Here is a 16761-nt window from a genome sequence, read left to right on the forward strand (position 1 = left end):
ATAACTGGAAGGGTGACATTTATTTGAGAATGAAGCAGAACTATTTGGCTTTTACTGTCAAAAATACAAATGGCTTCAGTTCTTAATGTTTATTGTTAAGCCCTAAATATCATGATTTAGTGCAGCTCAATTATGGCTCCATAAGAGGCAGGTTCACAATGACAGGTCAGACGTTTGGTCGTCCTGCTAACACAAGTGTAGGCTGTTGTACGGATGGTAAAAGCGTCCACCAAACAGACCAAACATCCCGTCTCTCTGCTGCTGCTCCTGCTGTATGACTCACCAACGTCTGGTAAGCTTCGCTGTTATAAAGGTTAATTAGTTAACATTACAGCTTCTATTGTATAGCGTGGAACCATGGCGGGCCAAGACAAGACTCAGTGCCTTCCTCGAGGACTGTTCTGCGGCCCCCTCGCCCCCCCTCGCCCCCCCCTCGCCCCCCCCCTTCCTTCATTATCACCAGCAGTATTTGATGGACAAGCGGGCTGTGAGTGACAGTGTGGGCCCGGGAACGGGAGGTCCTCTGTTTGATTCATTCAGAGCTTGAAGGGTGGGCTGGGGCTCTGTGGTTATAGCTGAGAGAGACGTCACGCGTGATGTGTGATGGCCTGAGAACGTGGAGCGTGCAGCTCGCTGCCGCCGGGATATTCCCCCGGAATGATCGGCCTCGCAGGGCTCTGTGTGTTAACTCCCATTTCAGACTCACTTCGGCTCAGAACCGAGAAGGTCCAAATGACGCCCAGAAGCGTGTCAACAATGCGATGGGGTTCTCTTGCCAGGTCGAAGAAATTATAACAGGATTGCCAGCGGTCATCCTATGAGATTAGCTGTGGAATGAATTGGTTTAGAGTTCCCCCTCGGTGACCACCAAACGACTGCTGCGGACTAGAGGCCCTGAACTGATAACGGCAGCGATGCAGAGAGTCCACGTTGTTGTTGTAGTAAATGGATCATGGGAAACGTCTCATCTACATACTGCCCTCCTGAGAACGTTTCTGCACGGTCTGTTCCTCACTGCAGGCCATCGTATGTAAAACACACACATATATAACACACACACACACGCCAATTACTATCCAGTAGATATCGTTCTGCCTCAACCAGGCTCTGAAGTATAACTCCATCATATAGATTAATATTCCAGTATGGGGTATAAGGCCTGATTCTTCCCCAAGAGTCACATGACTCTTCTGTTCCAGAGAATTGAAACGCGGGTGTCAGTGTTCATTAAGATTCAGCCCCTGAGTCTTCTACATTGTGGCCCTCTTACTGCCTTTAGCTATTAAATCCACCCGCCGACACATTTAAATATGATTCCGTAGCAAATTGAAGACTGAAGATTAACAGCTCCAGCCGCCCCGCACCTAACCGTCTCTCATTACGATCTGTTCAATCTTTCACAATGCTTCAGAAGCATTACACCTAATCCTCTTCTCCTCTCATATCGGATGATAAGCACATTTCACCAAATGGCATTCCAGAAACGCTCGGAATAAAAGGCCATTTAGTCCCGTGATCTAGAGAGGATATACAGGCTAATGCCTGTGTGTGTGTGTGTGTGTGTGTGTGTGTGTGTGTGTGTGTGTGTGCCCGTGTCCTAGACCTAGTCACTGGCCGTCACCCCTCCCCTCAGAGCTCTGGGGCCCCTGGCCCTTCTGCTCTGCCCCCCAGAGCCGGAGTCCTTCTGGGGCCAGCTTGAGGCGTCAAGCCTCTGGAGGGTGGAGACCTCTCCCTGGTGTCCTCCTGACCGATGGGGGGGGGGGGGTTCCCCCTGGCCTCCTCTAGACCAATGGGGGGGGGGGGGGGGGGGTTCTCCCTGGGGGGGTTCTCCCTGGGGGGGGTTCCCCCTGGCCTCCTCTAGACCAATGGGGGGGGGGGGGTTCTCCCTGGGGGGGTTCTCCCTGGCCTCCTCTAGAGCGATGGGGGGGGGTTCTCCCTGGGGGGGGTTTCTCCCGGGGGGGGGTTCCCCCTGGCCTCCTCTAGACCAATGGGGGGGTGGGGGGGGTTCTCCCTGGGGGGGTTCTACCTGGCCTCCGCTAGACCGATGGGGCGGGGGGTTCTCCCTGGCCTCCTCTAGACCGATGGGGGGAGGGGGTTCTCCCTGGGGGGGGGGTTCTACCTGGCCTCCTCTAGACCGATGGGGGGAGGGGGGTTCTCCCTGGGGAGGGGTTCTACCTGGCCTCCTCTAGACCGATCGGAGAGGGTTCTCCAGTAGTAGAGCTGGCCCTGCCCCCCCCCTGCAGGAGGTGGAGGAGTGTTGGGCGTCTCTCAGACAGCTGTTGACGGCTGGGCCCAGGCCGGTCAGACGGTGAGCGAGGTCGCTTTCCTCCGTGATGTGTTATTAAGTGGAGCGCTGCTCGGTAGCTCTTCCGGCTGAGCGCGTTAATTACCGTCTGCGTATTACACTTGGTAAGCACAGTTCAGACCAGCAAAACGATGTTTGTGTGTTCATATGCACGTGTCTAAAAGCGTTTTGGGCCCTAACAGTCGCATGTATGTGTTAATGAGTCTGAGTAATTAGTTACTGGCACCTTAAATGGGGCTTTTCAGCTCGGGGTTGTTAATTATTTATTTGTGATCCGACTTGATGCTATTAATAATCGTGAGCTTTAGTTTGTTTTGCGTTCGCCTTTTTCGAAGCCTGCATTCAACATCACATTATGTGCTGTATTTTTTTGTTTAATGACACTTGCCTTAGAAGTTGTTTACAACGACAAACAAACAATGCATAATTAAATCCCAGAGGTTAAAGTTTTAGTTTAGTTGCTTTAAGACTTTTCCTTTCTTTCCTTACTTTTCTAACCTTAATTGACTTCCTTCATTTCTCTTCATTTCTTCATAATGACTTCCTTTACTTCAGTAATTAACTTATTATTTATTATGTTTAAATTACATGGGGAGCCTTTGTTATCTGAAGCTTTTTTTGGTGACAATATTTGTCATCAGCAATCCAACCAGTTTGAAACTATTACAAATACACACTCAACGGGTTTCAAAAATAAGACACTCAATATGAAGTGAATTGCAAAGCAGAGTGAGACTCAATTTAATGGATTTCTTAAATTCTCATAGAAAAAGAGAAATATGTGTCGATACACATATTCTATTGCTGTGTGCTTCACTGTTATCTGTTTTATACTTCTAATAGATCTGCTAATATGGCGCTATTGCTGGGCACAAAGGCATGCATAAAATCAGCATAACATCGGCAATAGAAGCCGAAGAAGCAGATGAGGCAGAAAAAGGCCTTATCTGGAGAATGAGAGGAAGACATCATCATAATGAAGACACTGCTGGGATCAGCTGTCATGTGACCAACTCAAGAAGAGAAGGCGCTTCATTATAGATGCTCTCATCAAGATTATGCCCTCTTCCAAGAACATTTAACAAATTGCATTAGCGCATATTATAGGATAGTTAGCATTTATGAATAGGGTGGCGGAGTATAAAACGTGATTATTATATCTTTTTCACTATTATTTTAATAAGAACCAATACTTCTCTAAGACTCTGATGGAGCAGTCATGGGCCTCCTTCGTCTTCCTAAACAGATGTGGATTTGGTTTGTGTGAGTTTCGTCTTCCTCCAGGCCTCTTCGTCCTGTTCTTAAGTCTTTCTGCACCCTTTCCTCGTACTTCACGCCTACATTCCTACAACAGATTCATGCGCACACGGACGTGGTCGCTGTGGTCGTTGTTTCACATCCCGCCCACCGTCGCAGGGCTCCTCCAAGACCGCAATAAAGAAAACACAAGCCCAGCGCAGGGGGAGGGGCAGGGGCAGGGGTGCAGCGTGGGCCGTGGGTGGTGTAAAGGTCAGGAGGCGATGGGGACGCGGGCTCCAAGGGGAAAGGAGGAGGAGGAAGGCGCTGGCCGCGCTCCAGCTTTGATGGCTACACCAACAGACAGTGGAGGAGGTTGTGATGGGGACTTTGAGAGGAAAAAGCCTCTTCGTATCGCCTTGGTTACCAGCTGCAAGGATGAGAAGCTACAGTGAACACAGCGTCACCCTGAGTGAAATGGATCATACATATTACAGAGAAATAGCTGTACATATATTAGAGAAGGATGAACAAGACATTGGGCCAGGGTACCACAGCAGAACCTATCCACGTCTATACGGCGGCCATGTTTAATGTTGGAGTTCAGACCTGACCCAGCGGGGGGGAGGGGGGGGGCTAGTCCTGAACCCCTGGGGAGGGGGGCGGCTGGGCAGCCACTACTGTAGCGGTAGCTCTAAATGGTTCATGACTGCATAATAGTGGCCAGACCACAACAACCTGAGCTCCCCATCTGGCAGCCCGTCTCTGAGGCCCCCAGCTGCTTGTAAGAATCTGCATCACCCACATTACCATAATGTTTATTGAATTCAGGTAATTAGAATAAATATTTCAGTAATGACCAGATAATTAAAACTGGGGCGGTGGGCGGGGGTCAGAAGAGGATGTTTGCCATATTTTCTTGCATTCTTTATTTATTTCGGACAGCCTGGTCGTGGGGCTATTTTTGGTCTGGACTCAAATTAAAATATGCAGATGAGGTGACATTTATGAGTGGTGCAATTGTGGCCAACTTGCAGTTTGTCCTTCAGCTGTTCAATTTAGGAAGAGGAATCGGGCTCATCAAGCATATGTCGGGTGGATTACTACAGAGAGGGGCAGTGTAGCGTCCCAGTAGACGTGTAACAGCCCATTACCGAGACTGGTGCCGCTGGTTTGTATTGGGGATGCGACGTGCTGACTGGCCAGGGGCACTGGTGGAGTCACTGGTATTGATCAGGGAGATCCCTCCTCAGCCTCCTCCTAGGGCCGCGGTGATGGGCTGATCGACCGAAAACAATGTTTAATAATGATGCATTAATATGAAGAAAACATTTCTGTAGATACAAATCTATTGTCTATCCTACAATGTATGATGTCATGTTTTTGTACAGTATCAATTAATTAAATGCTTATCAATATACTTAATTTGATCAATGACATCAATGAGACTTTTACCTGGTTAAATAACGGCTTAATAAATTGCTGGCAGGCACAGGAACAAACGTTTTGCTCCTCTGTGATACCGCCCTATAACCTTTTATCTGAACAACTCAATGCAGACTTACAATGAGCCCTGTGCAAAGACAACGACAACATCAATTCAAATAGCAAGATTCACTTCAAAACAAGTAGAGTCTACAGTAGGTAGGTGAATTAGTTAGATTTTAAATCCCAAAGGAATCAACTTGTCAGTTGGATTATAATGGTTCATCCACACCTCTGTGATTATACAGTCTAATGTCCTTAATGTCCGTACTAAGCTACTGGTCTGATGGGCAAGGTGGTGGATTAAGTAAATGAATGAATGTTTCTACAGAGACAGTAGCTGGAACAGCCTCTAGAAGCTGTTCTGCAGTCTTGTGTCTTCATGGCGCCCATACGGTGGCTCCAGCCTCGTTGGTATTCAGAGACCAACTGGACTTGATACACAGTGCCGCCGTTACCATGGCATTACACTCAAAAGGCTCGTCTGCAACAACTGTCCAAGGGGGCGACGGTCAGTGGGGTGGTGGTACCAGGTTCACCCACTTTATTCATAGCGGCTCGTAGTACTGAAGAAATGACCCTATATAAAACCTTGTATATTTACACTCTTAACAGAAAGTCACCAATGAAACATTCAGATCTGTCAGCGTAACACTTTGGTTTGAGATGGTTGGGATAGTAGTAGCATCTTGTTATTGATACTGGGCTCTGCCGCTGCCCTCCTAACTCCTAGCTCCTCCCTCCTAGCTGCTCCTCCTAGCTCCTCCCTCCTAGCTCCTAGCTCCTCCCTCCTAGCTCCTAGCTCCTCCCTCCTAGCTCCTATCATGGCCCCTATGGTGCAGAGCCTTTCCTCGTTTCCGTTCAGTCAGGATCACTCCACCTTCCATGGCTCGTGTTCTCTGCATATGTTTCTTCTTTACATCAAGTGTCTCCAGAACGGCACCTCTCAGTGACGCCCCGATGCGCTGATAAAGGCTGATACGTGCTGATACGTGCTGTTACACGCTGATACGTGCTGTTACACGCTGACACACGCTGATACGTGCTGTTACACGCTGATACACGCTGATGCCTGCTGATACACGCTGATACACGCTGATACCTGCTGTTACACGCTGATACGTGCTGTTACACGCTGATACACGCTGATACACGCTGATACGTGCTGATACACGCTGATGCCTGCTGATACGTGCTGATAAGTGCTGATACGTGCTGATACGTGCTGATACGTGCTGATAAGTGCTGATACGTGCTGATACACGCTGATACACGCTGATACACGCTGATACACGCTGATACACACTGATGCCTGCTGATACACGCTGATACGTGCTGATGCATCGCTGACTGAGCTTGATACTCCTGGGCATCGGTCCATACGGGGTTGATACGCTTTTCAGCGTGCTCCAGTGATACACACTGCATGCAGTGTGTATCAGTGACCTCACACACAGCGTCAGGTCAGTGTGTATCAGTGACCTCACACACAGCGTCAGGTCAGTGTGTATCAGTGACCTCACACACAGCGTCAGGTCAGTGTGTATCAGTGACCTCACACACAGCGTCAGGTCAGTGTGTATCAGTGACCTCACACACAACGTCAGGTCAGTGTGTATCAGCGACCTGATGCTGTGTGTGAGGGCCGAGGCCATGATACTTGAACATGGCTTATTGAGTGTTGTGAGGAACAATTCAGATATACAACGTTTGTCGAGTAAGAAATGGATAACAAAAAAGTGTTTTCTTTTATGATTGGAGACACATCCTGGAGAGACGCAGTGTGTTATCAAAAATGGTATGGCACTTTGAAAGCAGTTTGGAAAGTGTTTTTAAAATGTGTTGTGATGATGGATCAGATCAAAAAGACATCCACTTGAGTGCATCACCATTAGAGTAGATAGGAAAAGGAGGGCGATTTGCTCTTGATTTTAGTTCAAGGTTTGAGAAACAGAATCTTGAATACTTCCCTTTGAGTGCGTTTCAGATGCAGTCCATATATATAATTTACACTTATGGACCGGACCCAGACAAACGCTTATTGAAATGAATATTGCAGGTACGATGTGAGAACAAGTTTTTGCAGGGTCATGATAGTGCAATAGGAAATTATAGTCCATGAGTGACATTTTGACTCAACAAATGCAGTCCAAACTAGAGGAAATAGAAACTACAGCTAGATATACAGTTTAATGCTAGTGTGTGTGTGTGTGTGTGTGTGTGTGTGTGTGTGTGTGTGTGTGTGTGTGTGTGTGTGTGTGTGTGTGTGTGTGTGTGTGTGACTTTGTAACAGCTAGAAATGCACAAAAACAGATTTATTTCAATTTCTCACGGTGCTCTCAGTCCTTACAGGAATAAATATAGATTTAGAATAAAATGCCTGTTCGGCTACAATTTTAAATTATTTTAGATCATTAATATTCACCAATAACTAGTCTATGTGGAATGAATGCATGATGAGCTGACATCGAATCGTCCTCCAAGAGCTGAAGCAGAAGTTCATCGAATGAACGTTTTTGCATTTTAGAGCACTGGGCAATTTCAAAGAGTTTTAAAGCGGATGTGAGCGTTGCATTGGTGGGGAGGCTGCAGCATGCAGCCCTGACTGAAGTCTTCTGATTCAGAGGAGCGTTCTCTACGCTGTCATAGCTGGACTACTCAGACAGGGCAACGTGGTTGATGAAGAATCGCTATTCCATCCTTAGATATGGACATTGATCTATATTGAACTGTAATGTAATGAAATATGTGTTAGGGTTAGAACAGGAAATCATTTGAATACAGTTTGTGTTTGGTATGGTAACAGTCTATGTAGAGCGTTCTGAGAGATCAAGGAGCAGGTGAAGAGGCCGATCGGGATCGGTAAACACACGACAAGCGACCCCTGGCCCAGGTCCAGGCACTGGGTCCCAACTGTCCTCTCGACTGGTCTGGAACCATAGGTCTAAACAGGCTCTGGCCAGCTCCAAATTGACAATCTGGCTGCCAGTGGTTTATTCAGTGAAATGAGAGTGGTACACCAGCAGCAAGCCTAGTTCCCATCCGTCATCCTATCAGAAACGCTCCCCTCGCTCCCTTCACCCCCCCGCCCCCCCCCGCCCCCCCGCCCGGCCCCAGTGCTGGTCCTGCCCTCAGGGCCGCTCAACACTGGTCAGCTGAGCAGGCCTGATGTGGACGGCGCCGTCTACCTGCTTATTGCCAATTTCAGACCTCTTAGTTAGCAGTGAAGGGCTGGGGGGGGGCCTGACCCCCGGAGAGAGGACCCCCAGCGGAGAGAGGGGCTACACGCCTCAGCCCTGTGCTACAGACTCTTCATGGTACAGAGGGCATTCAATAAGAGCATCAAAGCTCTCTCTCTACCTCCTCCTCCTCTTCCACTGAAAACAAATGGAGGAGTTATTACCATTCTGCGTCTACCTATGACTATGAACCTGTAGTCGTGGAAAAGTAGAAAACATTCTTTCTCTGTGAATGATAGAATGCTTTGATATGCTGGTGTTTATCCCGTCCTACCAGCGAGCGACATGGTGTCAGAGTGCATGCGCCCCCCCTAACCACCCTGTCCTCTCTGCAGTGAATGGATGCTCCAAACACACATCATCTTTTATTTTGCCACCTCAAATTGAAATTGTCTTTTCTGATGTGTCCTTGGCCGCTCCATGTTGTCTTTCATCACCGCAATCTCCTCTTTTTATGTAGGTCCGCGTATAGCAGGCCCACTATCCAGGCTGTATACTGTTCTCACGCTGCTAGCCTGTTCTGAGTCCACCACACTGCAATAACAAACCGCAGGACAAACCAGCGCTCCTATAAAAGCAGAGGATTTATGGCTGCGCTGGTTTGTTTTGCAACGTGACATCGGTGGCGAAAGTGGATGAGATGTCGCCAGGAAAAGCTTTCAGCGGCGGGGATGAGCATCTGGAGCACAGAGAGCGGCTCTGTGCTGCGTACGAACGTCCGTCGGCCTGAGCAGCGTGGGCTCTTTGAAAGGAAAGAGACAAAAAGAGGCCAATGATTTACCCGCACAGCCCTCTGCAGCTCTGACAGCAGAGATGGGCGGAATGGCATTAGATCCTCACTTCATCCCGGGCCTAATTGGATCTGGCAGCGGCAGCAGATTCCCCAGACGGGTTCTTTAAGGCAGAATCTGTGTGATATACGTCCGCATATTAAGATAAACAGAATAGAGGAGTCACTGGGCGCCCCGGGAGACACAAAGACTTCCCTAGAAAGATGGTTTGTTTGATTGTTTCCATTGTCAGTGATGTTTTCAGACGATATAGGGAAAAGAAAGTATGTATGAAAATAAACACAGGAAATAGGAAAGACTCGATTGGTGCCTTGGGCTTTCTTCATGAGTCAAATGTTGTTCACAACCATGACCCCAGCACTTTAAAATATCTATATACCTATCTTATATCTATCTATCGCTCTATATATGTGTTTCCATCTGCTTATCCATCTACATTTATCTTTTTATCCGTAAAAGAAGGAAGAAATATATATTCACAGAATCTATCTGAAATCGGGATGGAGCGTAGAATGTTGAGTGAAAATAATTCACAAACTACTTATGCATGAAAAAGCCTTTAAGTTTGTATTGAATAATTCATCTAATATGCTAAGTATTTCTATTTCAATGCCTTAAACCTCCTTGGTGGGGAATTACATAATTTAAGCGATGAGTAAATTACAGGGGCTCAGTGAGCACGGTGTGTGAAAGCGGGAGGATTGTGATTTCATAGAATCTATCACTAAGACGGACCAATTATGAGTTTAGTCGCGACGCAAGGAAACTATTCATCTTCCTATACCTTCATCGTCTGTTTATTGCACCAATCCATGATTCCTCTTCTTCCTATATCTAAATACGTATAGTATTATTATATCAATGAATGAACCTAATACATATAATGTTTATATTTGATGTCACAATCGACTGAACATGCACCTTGTAAATACTTCCTAACACGTATAACAGCATCGTTTGAATGTTCTGGACGTTCTGGACGTCCCCTAGCTGGGGGACATGCAGGCCTTCCTGACCTGCGTCTGACGAACGAGCCAACTCATCGCCCTCTCTCTCATCAGGCCCCCCTCAGAACCATCAAGGGGATCTGGGGTCACTTATCAGATTGACACGCGGGCAATTATTTTTCCTGGGGCGTCTGATGTTTGTACAAGACAGCACTTTGTAAACATGACGGATTGATTTTCATAGCAGGTGTCCGTGGTGGTCATGCTCTGTGAGAGGAATATATTAATTTCTGACAAGCCTTGGGCCTTCCGCCTTATTAAAACAATTTGAACCCTCCTAATGGCATAATTAATTAACCCTGAAATTGGAAATGCCACATAAACCAATATCTGATCGTAATATATACAATGGCTGATACACACGTTTTCACGCTTCAGTCTGCTGGTAGGGTATGCACAAACGACTTCATTTTTGTTTAATAATATCCAGTGATAAAGGCCCACCTACAGTCAGGAACATGATAACTTTATGACCAGCAGGGATGCGAGAAATCCTAAAAGAGTATAATCAAACACACTTTATTATCATCTGTATTATCTATTCTTATGTCATGTGCGTTGCGCCACTCTGCAGCCTTCCACCTGCTCTTTACTGCTGCACCAGCAGGGGATGCTTCTTAACAGAGATTCTAATGTTACATCATGGGAACATGACTTATTCTGTCGAATTACATCGGAGGGAGGCTGTTGTTTAGTGCAGGACAGGGTGCTTTGTTGTTCGCCGATTGTGTATAAGTATTGACAAAATGATGGCTCTTTAGAGAGGAGTGAAAAGAGATTCACACTGCATAAGCTGCACATTACCATGTTTTTGTTGGAAAATGTACAAACTAATTGTTCAGCCTTTCTGCCAAATGCTGATTCTATAACGGAGAATGTCTCGGTATTTACTTTGTTGTTGCAGCCTTGGGATTGTACAAAGGTTATCACTTAGTTTCCACTTACTCGTGTCGTGTTGTAGCAAAAAACTGTTGGAGGGAAGTACAAATAAAAACACTTAATGACGTAAATGTTCATTCTCTACATTGCTTTGGATACTGGGTCTAATAAATGATCCAACTGATAAATGTCCTGACCTCCCACATGGAGGGAAGTGACCGCACATTACCTGCCTCTTAAACCACCAGTCCCACTGGTTCTGGTGGTGAGGTCGCCATCACCAGACTATCTGCAGCAGTCCCGGTTGTTCTGGTGTTGAAGGGGTTAACACCAGACGATCTGCATCAGTCCCACTGGTTCTGGTGGTGAGGTAGTTAACACCAGACGATCTGCATCAGTCCCACTGGTTCTGGTGGTGAGGTAGTTAACACCAGACGATCTGCATCAGTCCCACTGGTTCTGGTGGTGAGGTAGTTAACACCAGACGATCTGCACCAGTCCCACTGGTTCTGGTGGTGAGGTAGTTAACACCAGACGATCTGCATCAGTCCCACTGGTTCTGGTGGTGAGGTAGTTAACACCAGACGATCTGCATCAGTCCCACTGGTTCTGGTGGTGAGGTAGTTAACACCAGACGATCTGCATAAGTCCCACTGGTTCTGGTGGTGAGGTAGTTAACACCAGACGATCTGCATCAGTCCCACTGGTTCTGGTGGTGAGGTAGTTAACACCAGACGATCTGCACCAGTCCCACTGGTTCTGGTGGTGAGGTAGTTAACACCAGACGATCTGCATCAGTCCCACTGGTTCTGGTGGTGAGGTAGTTAACACCAGACGATCTGCATAAGTCCCACTGGTTCTGGTGGTGAGGTAGTTAACACCAGACGATCTGCACCAGTCCCACTGGTTCTGGTGGTGAGGTAGTTAACACCAGACGATCTGCATAAGTCCCACTGGTTCTGGTGGTGAGGTAGTTAACACCAGACGATCTGCACCAGTTCTAGTTCAGTTCACCACTCCACTTCTCCAGAACAGCCCTTCCAACAGTGAATCAGAGGTTCTGGCAGCTCTCGACGAGAAGAGAGGCAGAGTGCCATAGCCTCACCTTCGCTTACATTTCTTAGTGGATGGCTTTGATGCTCCCCAACCTCCCCAGCCCCACCAACACCACCACCACCTCCATCCTCTACTACTTCGCCTCAGCTCTTCTCTATTACTCTGTGGTCTGTTTTATAGAGCTCAGAGGGCCAATATAACTCCAAGGCCAGAGGCGTGTTTGTCCCCAGGATTCAGATCCATAAATGACGTCTTGCTCTGGGGCTAAAGAGGCACAGAGGCCTTTCCATTAATAACTAATAAACGCCCGCTGACACCTCCCATTATCTGATCACTGCTGGTTACGGTCTGTGTGTTCGTGGTGGTGGTGGAGCTGGGACCATTTCAACAGAGACATGCTTCAAAGAGCCAGCGAGACCATAACATCTAAACCAAGGTTTTACTGTAGCTAAAATAAAACCCTCAGTTGGAAAACAACTGATGTCAAATGTTTTCCCTCCGCCCAATCCTTCTGGGAACCTTCTCCTCCGCTCCGAACTATGACTGGTGGAACCCTGGATGTGTGTCCCCCTCCTTCCTAGAACACTCATCCCAGTTCATTCTTTTTAGTTTAGTTTTAGTTGAAATTCAAGCTGAAACACAAGATTCACTTTTAAGTACAAACCAAACCATCTTTATGTGTCCAAGTCCCTTGATGAAGCTGTTTTCGTGTCAGTGGGCCATGAATTCTAAAGCTAATTCAGGCCCGCCTAGAGAAAGGTCTGTAACGTTGACTAATGCATGAACCCACGGAGTACGCCGTACCTCCCTCGGCCTCCATGTGTGATCCTCCATGTCTCTCCAGCGCCATATGGCCTGTGTCCTCAATATGCTGTTTTATGTGTTATTCATTCAATCCCTAGTGCTGGTTTTTGGTGCTGATTTATTTGTTGCAGTGCTGATCCGTGCCGCGATGTGCAGACTGTGAAGGATACAGATTCCAGGTTGTGGCTCACAGATTTACAATCTATGGAAAGAGAACATTTGTTTGTTTGACAGAGAGAATCAGGCAGGCTGAACCCAACATAGCGAAGGCTCTTCCTCTCTCAATTTCCTTCTGATTTGAATTGTAGCAGAGGACGTACTTTAGAGCAAATTCTGGATCAAATTAATAGCGTGACCCTAAAAAAGAAATATGATCACATTGATTATGAGGAGCAAAGCACAGCAGGGGGATTCCTTCAACTCTTCTGATAGGACAAGTCTATTTTGGAAACCAGAATGCAAGATAATTTAGTGTCGGCCCTGACGCAGACGGCGGCTTTGGGCTGAGGTTGGATGCAGAAAGTGAGTCTGATATCAAAATTGAGTGACTGATTTTGTTTTGGGATTATTTTCAATGAAACTATTCCTAATTAGCTGTGGGGAAACAAAGTCTGTTTTGGTTTTTAACAAGCCCCCCCACCGAGCACAGAGGCTTATTCATTGTTATCATTTCCTCATCCATACTTGTTTTAAGATGTATTTCTGCCTTCGATTGCCTCTTGATCATTACTGGCATGTTTACTCCGCAGCATCAAAGCCAGGTGCATCCTGGGAGCCACATGGCTCCCGCCGCACGCGTCTCAGAGCTTCAAGTGGAACGCGAGACGGAGAGGTGCCTTTGTTTGGGATGTGATTTGAGTCATAGTGGGAATGCTGGAACCAGATTCATTCTTCATGTTGGAATAATGGGGTCCCTTGGAAGTGTATCTCAGAGAGAGCATCGTATAGGGAACAGTGCTGGGATAATGAACCGGGTCGGGCCTCACTGTCTCTTTCTTAGGAGATAAATCTGACACAGTGATAGTGTGGGGCGCTCCAGCGCTCTATAAGGTCAGTCATTCCCTGTCGGCCGTGCAGAGCTCTGGCTCTGTGTTAATAATTATGCGTTAACCACAGGTTTCTGAACCTCGTTTCCTGGTGTTCTCTCTCACAACGGAACAACCGGAACCGTGTTCTGCAAATGAGCGTTACTGGAGGAGAGAGGCTGAGAGTTAGAGTAGAGTAAATACTATAGTGAACCAGCGTTACTGGAGGAGAGAGGCTGAGAGTTAGAGTAGAGTCAATACTATAGTGAACCAGCGTTACTGGAGGAGAGAGGCTGAGAGTTAGAGTAGAGTAAATACTATAGTGAACCAGCGTTACTGGAGGAGAGAGGCTGAGAGTTAGAGTAGAGTCAATACTATAGTGAACCAGCGTTACTGGAGGAGAGAGGCTGAGTTAGAGTAGAGTCAATACTATAGTGAACCAGCGTTACTGGAGGAGAGAGGCTGAGAGTTAGAGTAGAGTAAATACTATAGTGAACCAGCGTTACTGGAGGAGAGAGGCTGAGAGTTAGAGTAGAGTCAATACTATAGGGAACCACTCTTTTGGCTCATGTCGAATCTGGTTGTAAGGGAAGCAAACACATATTCTCTTAGAAAAGCTTTCTTTGCAGATCTCTGTAATCTTTCTACGCAGTTATTCAGTCTATTTAGAAGATGACTACAGTGCTACACGATGGTGCTGCCATCGCTTGTTTTAATTAGACGACGATGCTCCTGGTTCGTCATGAACCTACACCCCAGCCCGCACTGATCGGGCCTCTGCAGAGAGAAGGGAAATGTGAACTGGTGAGATGGTTTGAGGAGAGGTGGAGCTAGTGGCCATCAGAGCAGCTACAGCATATTACACACACACACACACACACACACACACACACACACAACTCAAAACTCACCTGTTCAAACTCGCACACAACGTCTAACGTGATTGTTTGTTTGTTTTGTTTTGTCTTTTTGTTTTATTTATTTTTATTTTTTATTTATCATGTTTATTTATTTATTTATTTTTTTCCACAATTTCTTGTTTTTTTTTAAGTGATGTATGATGACTATATACTCTGTAAGGTGACCTTGGGTGTCTTGAAAGGCGCCTCTAAATTAAATGTATTATTATTATTATTATTATCTTCAGAAGAACATTGGAAATACTCCAACTAAAGCTTTCAAATAAAAATACTAGAGCGTAATATATTCTCACCTTCTATTGACGGGTCAAAATGCAATAATGGCATAATTGAGTGGTATGAATATTCAAGTGAAAGGGTCGCAGCAGTCCTTGGTTCCAGAGTACCTCATCTCTGCAGCCTTTTGATTGGCCCATTTAAGGACGATGCAGGTGTTTAATCTTTCAACTCAAGGACTGTGTTTAGCAGATATTCATTTTCCTCCATCCTCGTCCCTCGAGCCTCCACAACTCCACCTTTTAATCCATTTTAACAAACCTCATTCTGCCAAGGTGCCAATAAAGAGTGATTTCTCTCCTGGACACTGGGCTGTTGGATTGGTCTCTAAATCTCCCGTAACTCTCCCCCTGTCTCTGTTCCCAGACAAGGCTATGAGGGGCTGCAGAAGAAGCTGAAGGAGGTGTTCAGTGAACGGAGCAGCATTCAGCAGCTCTCCAAGACATCAAAGGAGCTCGACAGCATAAAAGGCAACCTGCAGGTCGGTGACTCTTTACTTTACTTTCTTTTTCCTTTTCTTTTCCTCAAACACTCCAGCCAGGCTCAAAAGAAGGAACAGCCAGTGGGCTGAGGGCAGATCCTTTACACCAGAGAAGCCCCACAAGTTCATCCCATCATTGTTGTCTACATTTCTCTCTTGCTCTACACCTCACCTGCAGCACTTCAGATCCTCATTATAACTCATGAATATGCAGAGGCCCGCTGGCAGCCCCTCCCCGTATCAGAGATGTGAGGGTGCATCGAGGGGTGGACGGATCCCAGGGAGAGGAGGCATCACCGTGACAACAGACCAACCCCAGCTCGGCCCTTGTTTAAAACCGCATCTGTCGTTACAGCTCCGATCACATGCAGAATAACTCAAATGGATTCCATCTTGGTTAGCAGGCACTCTGGGAGCCAGGACGGGGTACACACTCAGGCACTCTGAGTCTGAGGGGGATGCAGAGCAGTGAAGCAGGGCGGCTCTGTAAGCCCTTCTGCTGCTCTTTGCTCCTCTGGCTTCAGCTCAATGCATCACATCTGAGAGATCTGGAAGAACAAAAAGCCCTGTCTGTTACAATAACATACACATTGTGTTTAGCGCAGCTGTGAAATAAATAAATATATGAATAAAGAAAGGCATCTCTGTCCTTCACAAGATGCCTTTTATTAAACAAAGTATAGGCCGACATTCAATCTACTCAGACTTTGATTGTGTTATGCTCTCTATGCTCTGTATGTTTTCTACTGGATTATAAAGAAGTCTATTTATATTTAACGACAACAGGGTTTCCCGCGGAAAATATATTGCTTAAGGTTTGTCATCAGACGGGGGGGGGGGTGGGGGTGGACCATTTCTGCTTCTCTTCATGCAGGCTGTCAGACGGTTGTCCTGGAGCCTGATCGATACACAGAGAGCATCCTGATCTATACACAGAGAGCATCACGTTTAGGGTATAATAAAGCTGATGGGTGCAAGCAGCACCCTCCTCCCCTCCTCCCCTCCACCCTCTTCCCCTTCCCCCCTCCTCCCCCCCCTCCCTCTCCATCTCCTCCCAGGCTGTCTTTGTGGTCTCTCCCCTCCAGGGCTCCATGCCCCCCCCCCCCCCCCCCCCCTCCAGGCTCTGTGTGTTCCACGTGTGTTTGTTCCACCTGTGTGAATGGGTTCCACCTGTGTGTGTTCTACGCTTGTTGTTCTACGAGTGTGTACTCTCTGTGTGTGTGTTTTCCACGTGTGTGTGTTCTACGTGTGTGTTCT

General features: G+C 46.9%; 1 protein-coding gene across 1 annotated transcript in view; it reads left to right on the forward strand.

Annotated features, from left to right (window-relative positions):
* The first annotated feature begins 13581 nt into the window (after positions 1 to 13581).
* The window catches only part of luzp2 (leucine zipper protein 2), a 65168-nt gene continuing 61988 nt past the window's right edge, over positions 13582 to 16761 (forward strand). The window contains exons 1-2 of the mRNA XM_056607989.1: positions 13582 to 13634; positions 15390 to 15504. Of these exons, the coding sequence (XP_056463964.1) occupies positions 13582 to 13634; positions 15390 to 15504 (168 nt within the window). The remainder of the gene's footprint in view (positions 13635 to 15389; positions 15505 to 16761) is intronic.

Source organism: Gadus chalcogrammus, chromosome 14, assembly GCF_026213295.1.
Source record: "Gadus chalcogrammus isolate NIFS_2021 chromosome 14, NIFS_Gcha_1.0, whole genome shotgun sequence".
NCBI classification, from domain to species: domain Eukaryota; kingdom Metazoa; phylum Chordata; class Actinopteri; order Gadiformes; family Gadidae; genus Gadus; species Gadus chalcogrammus.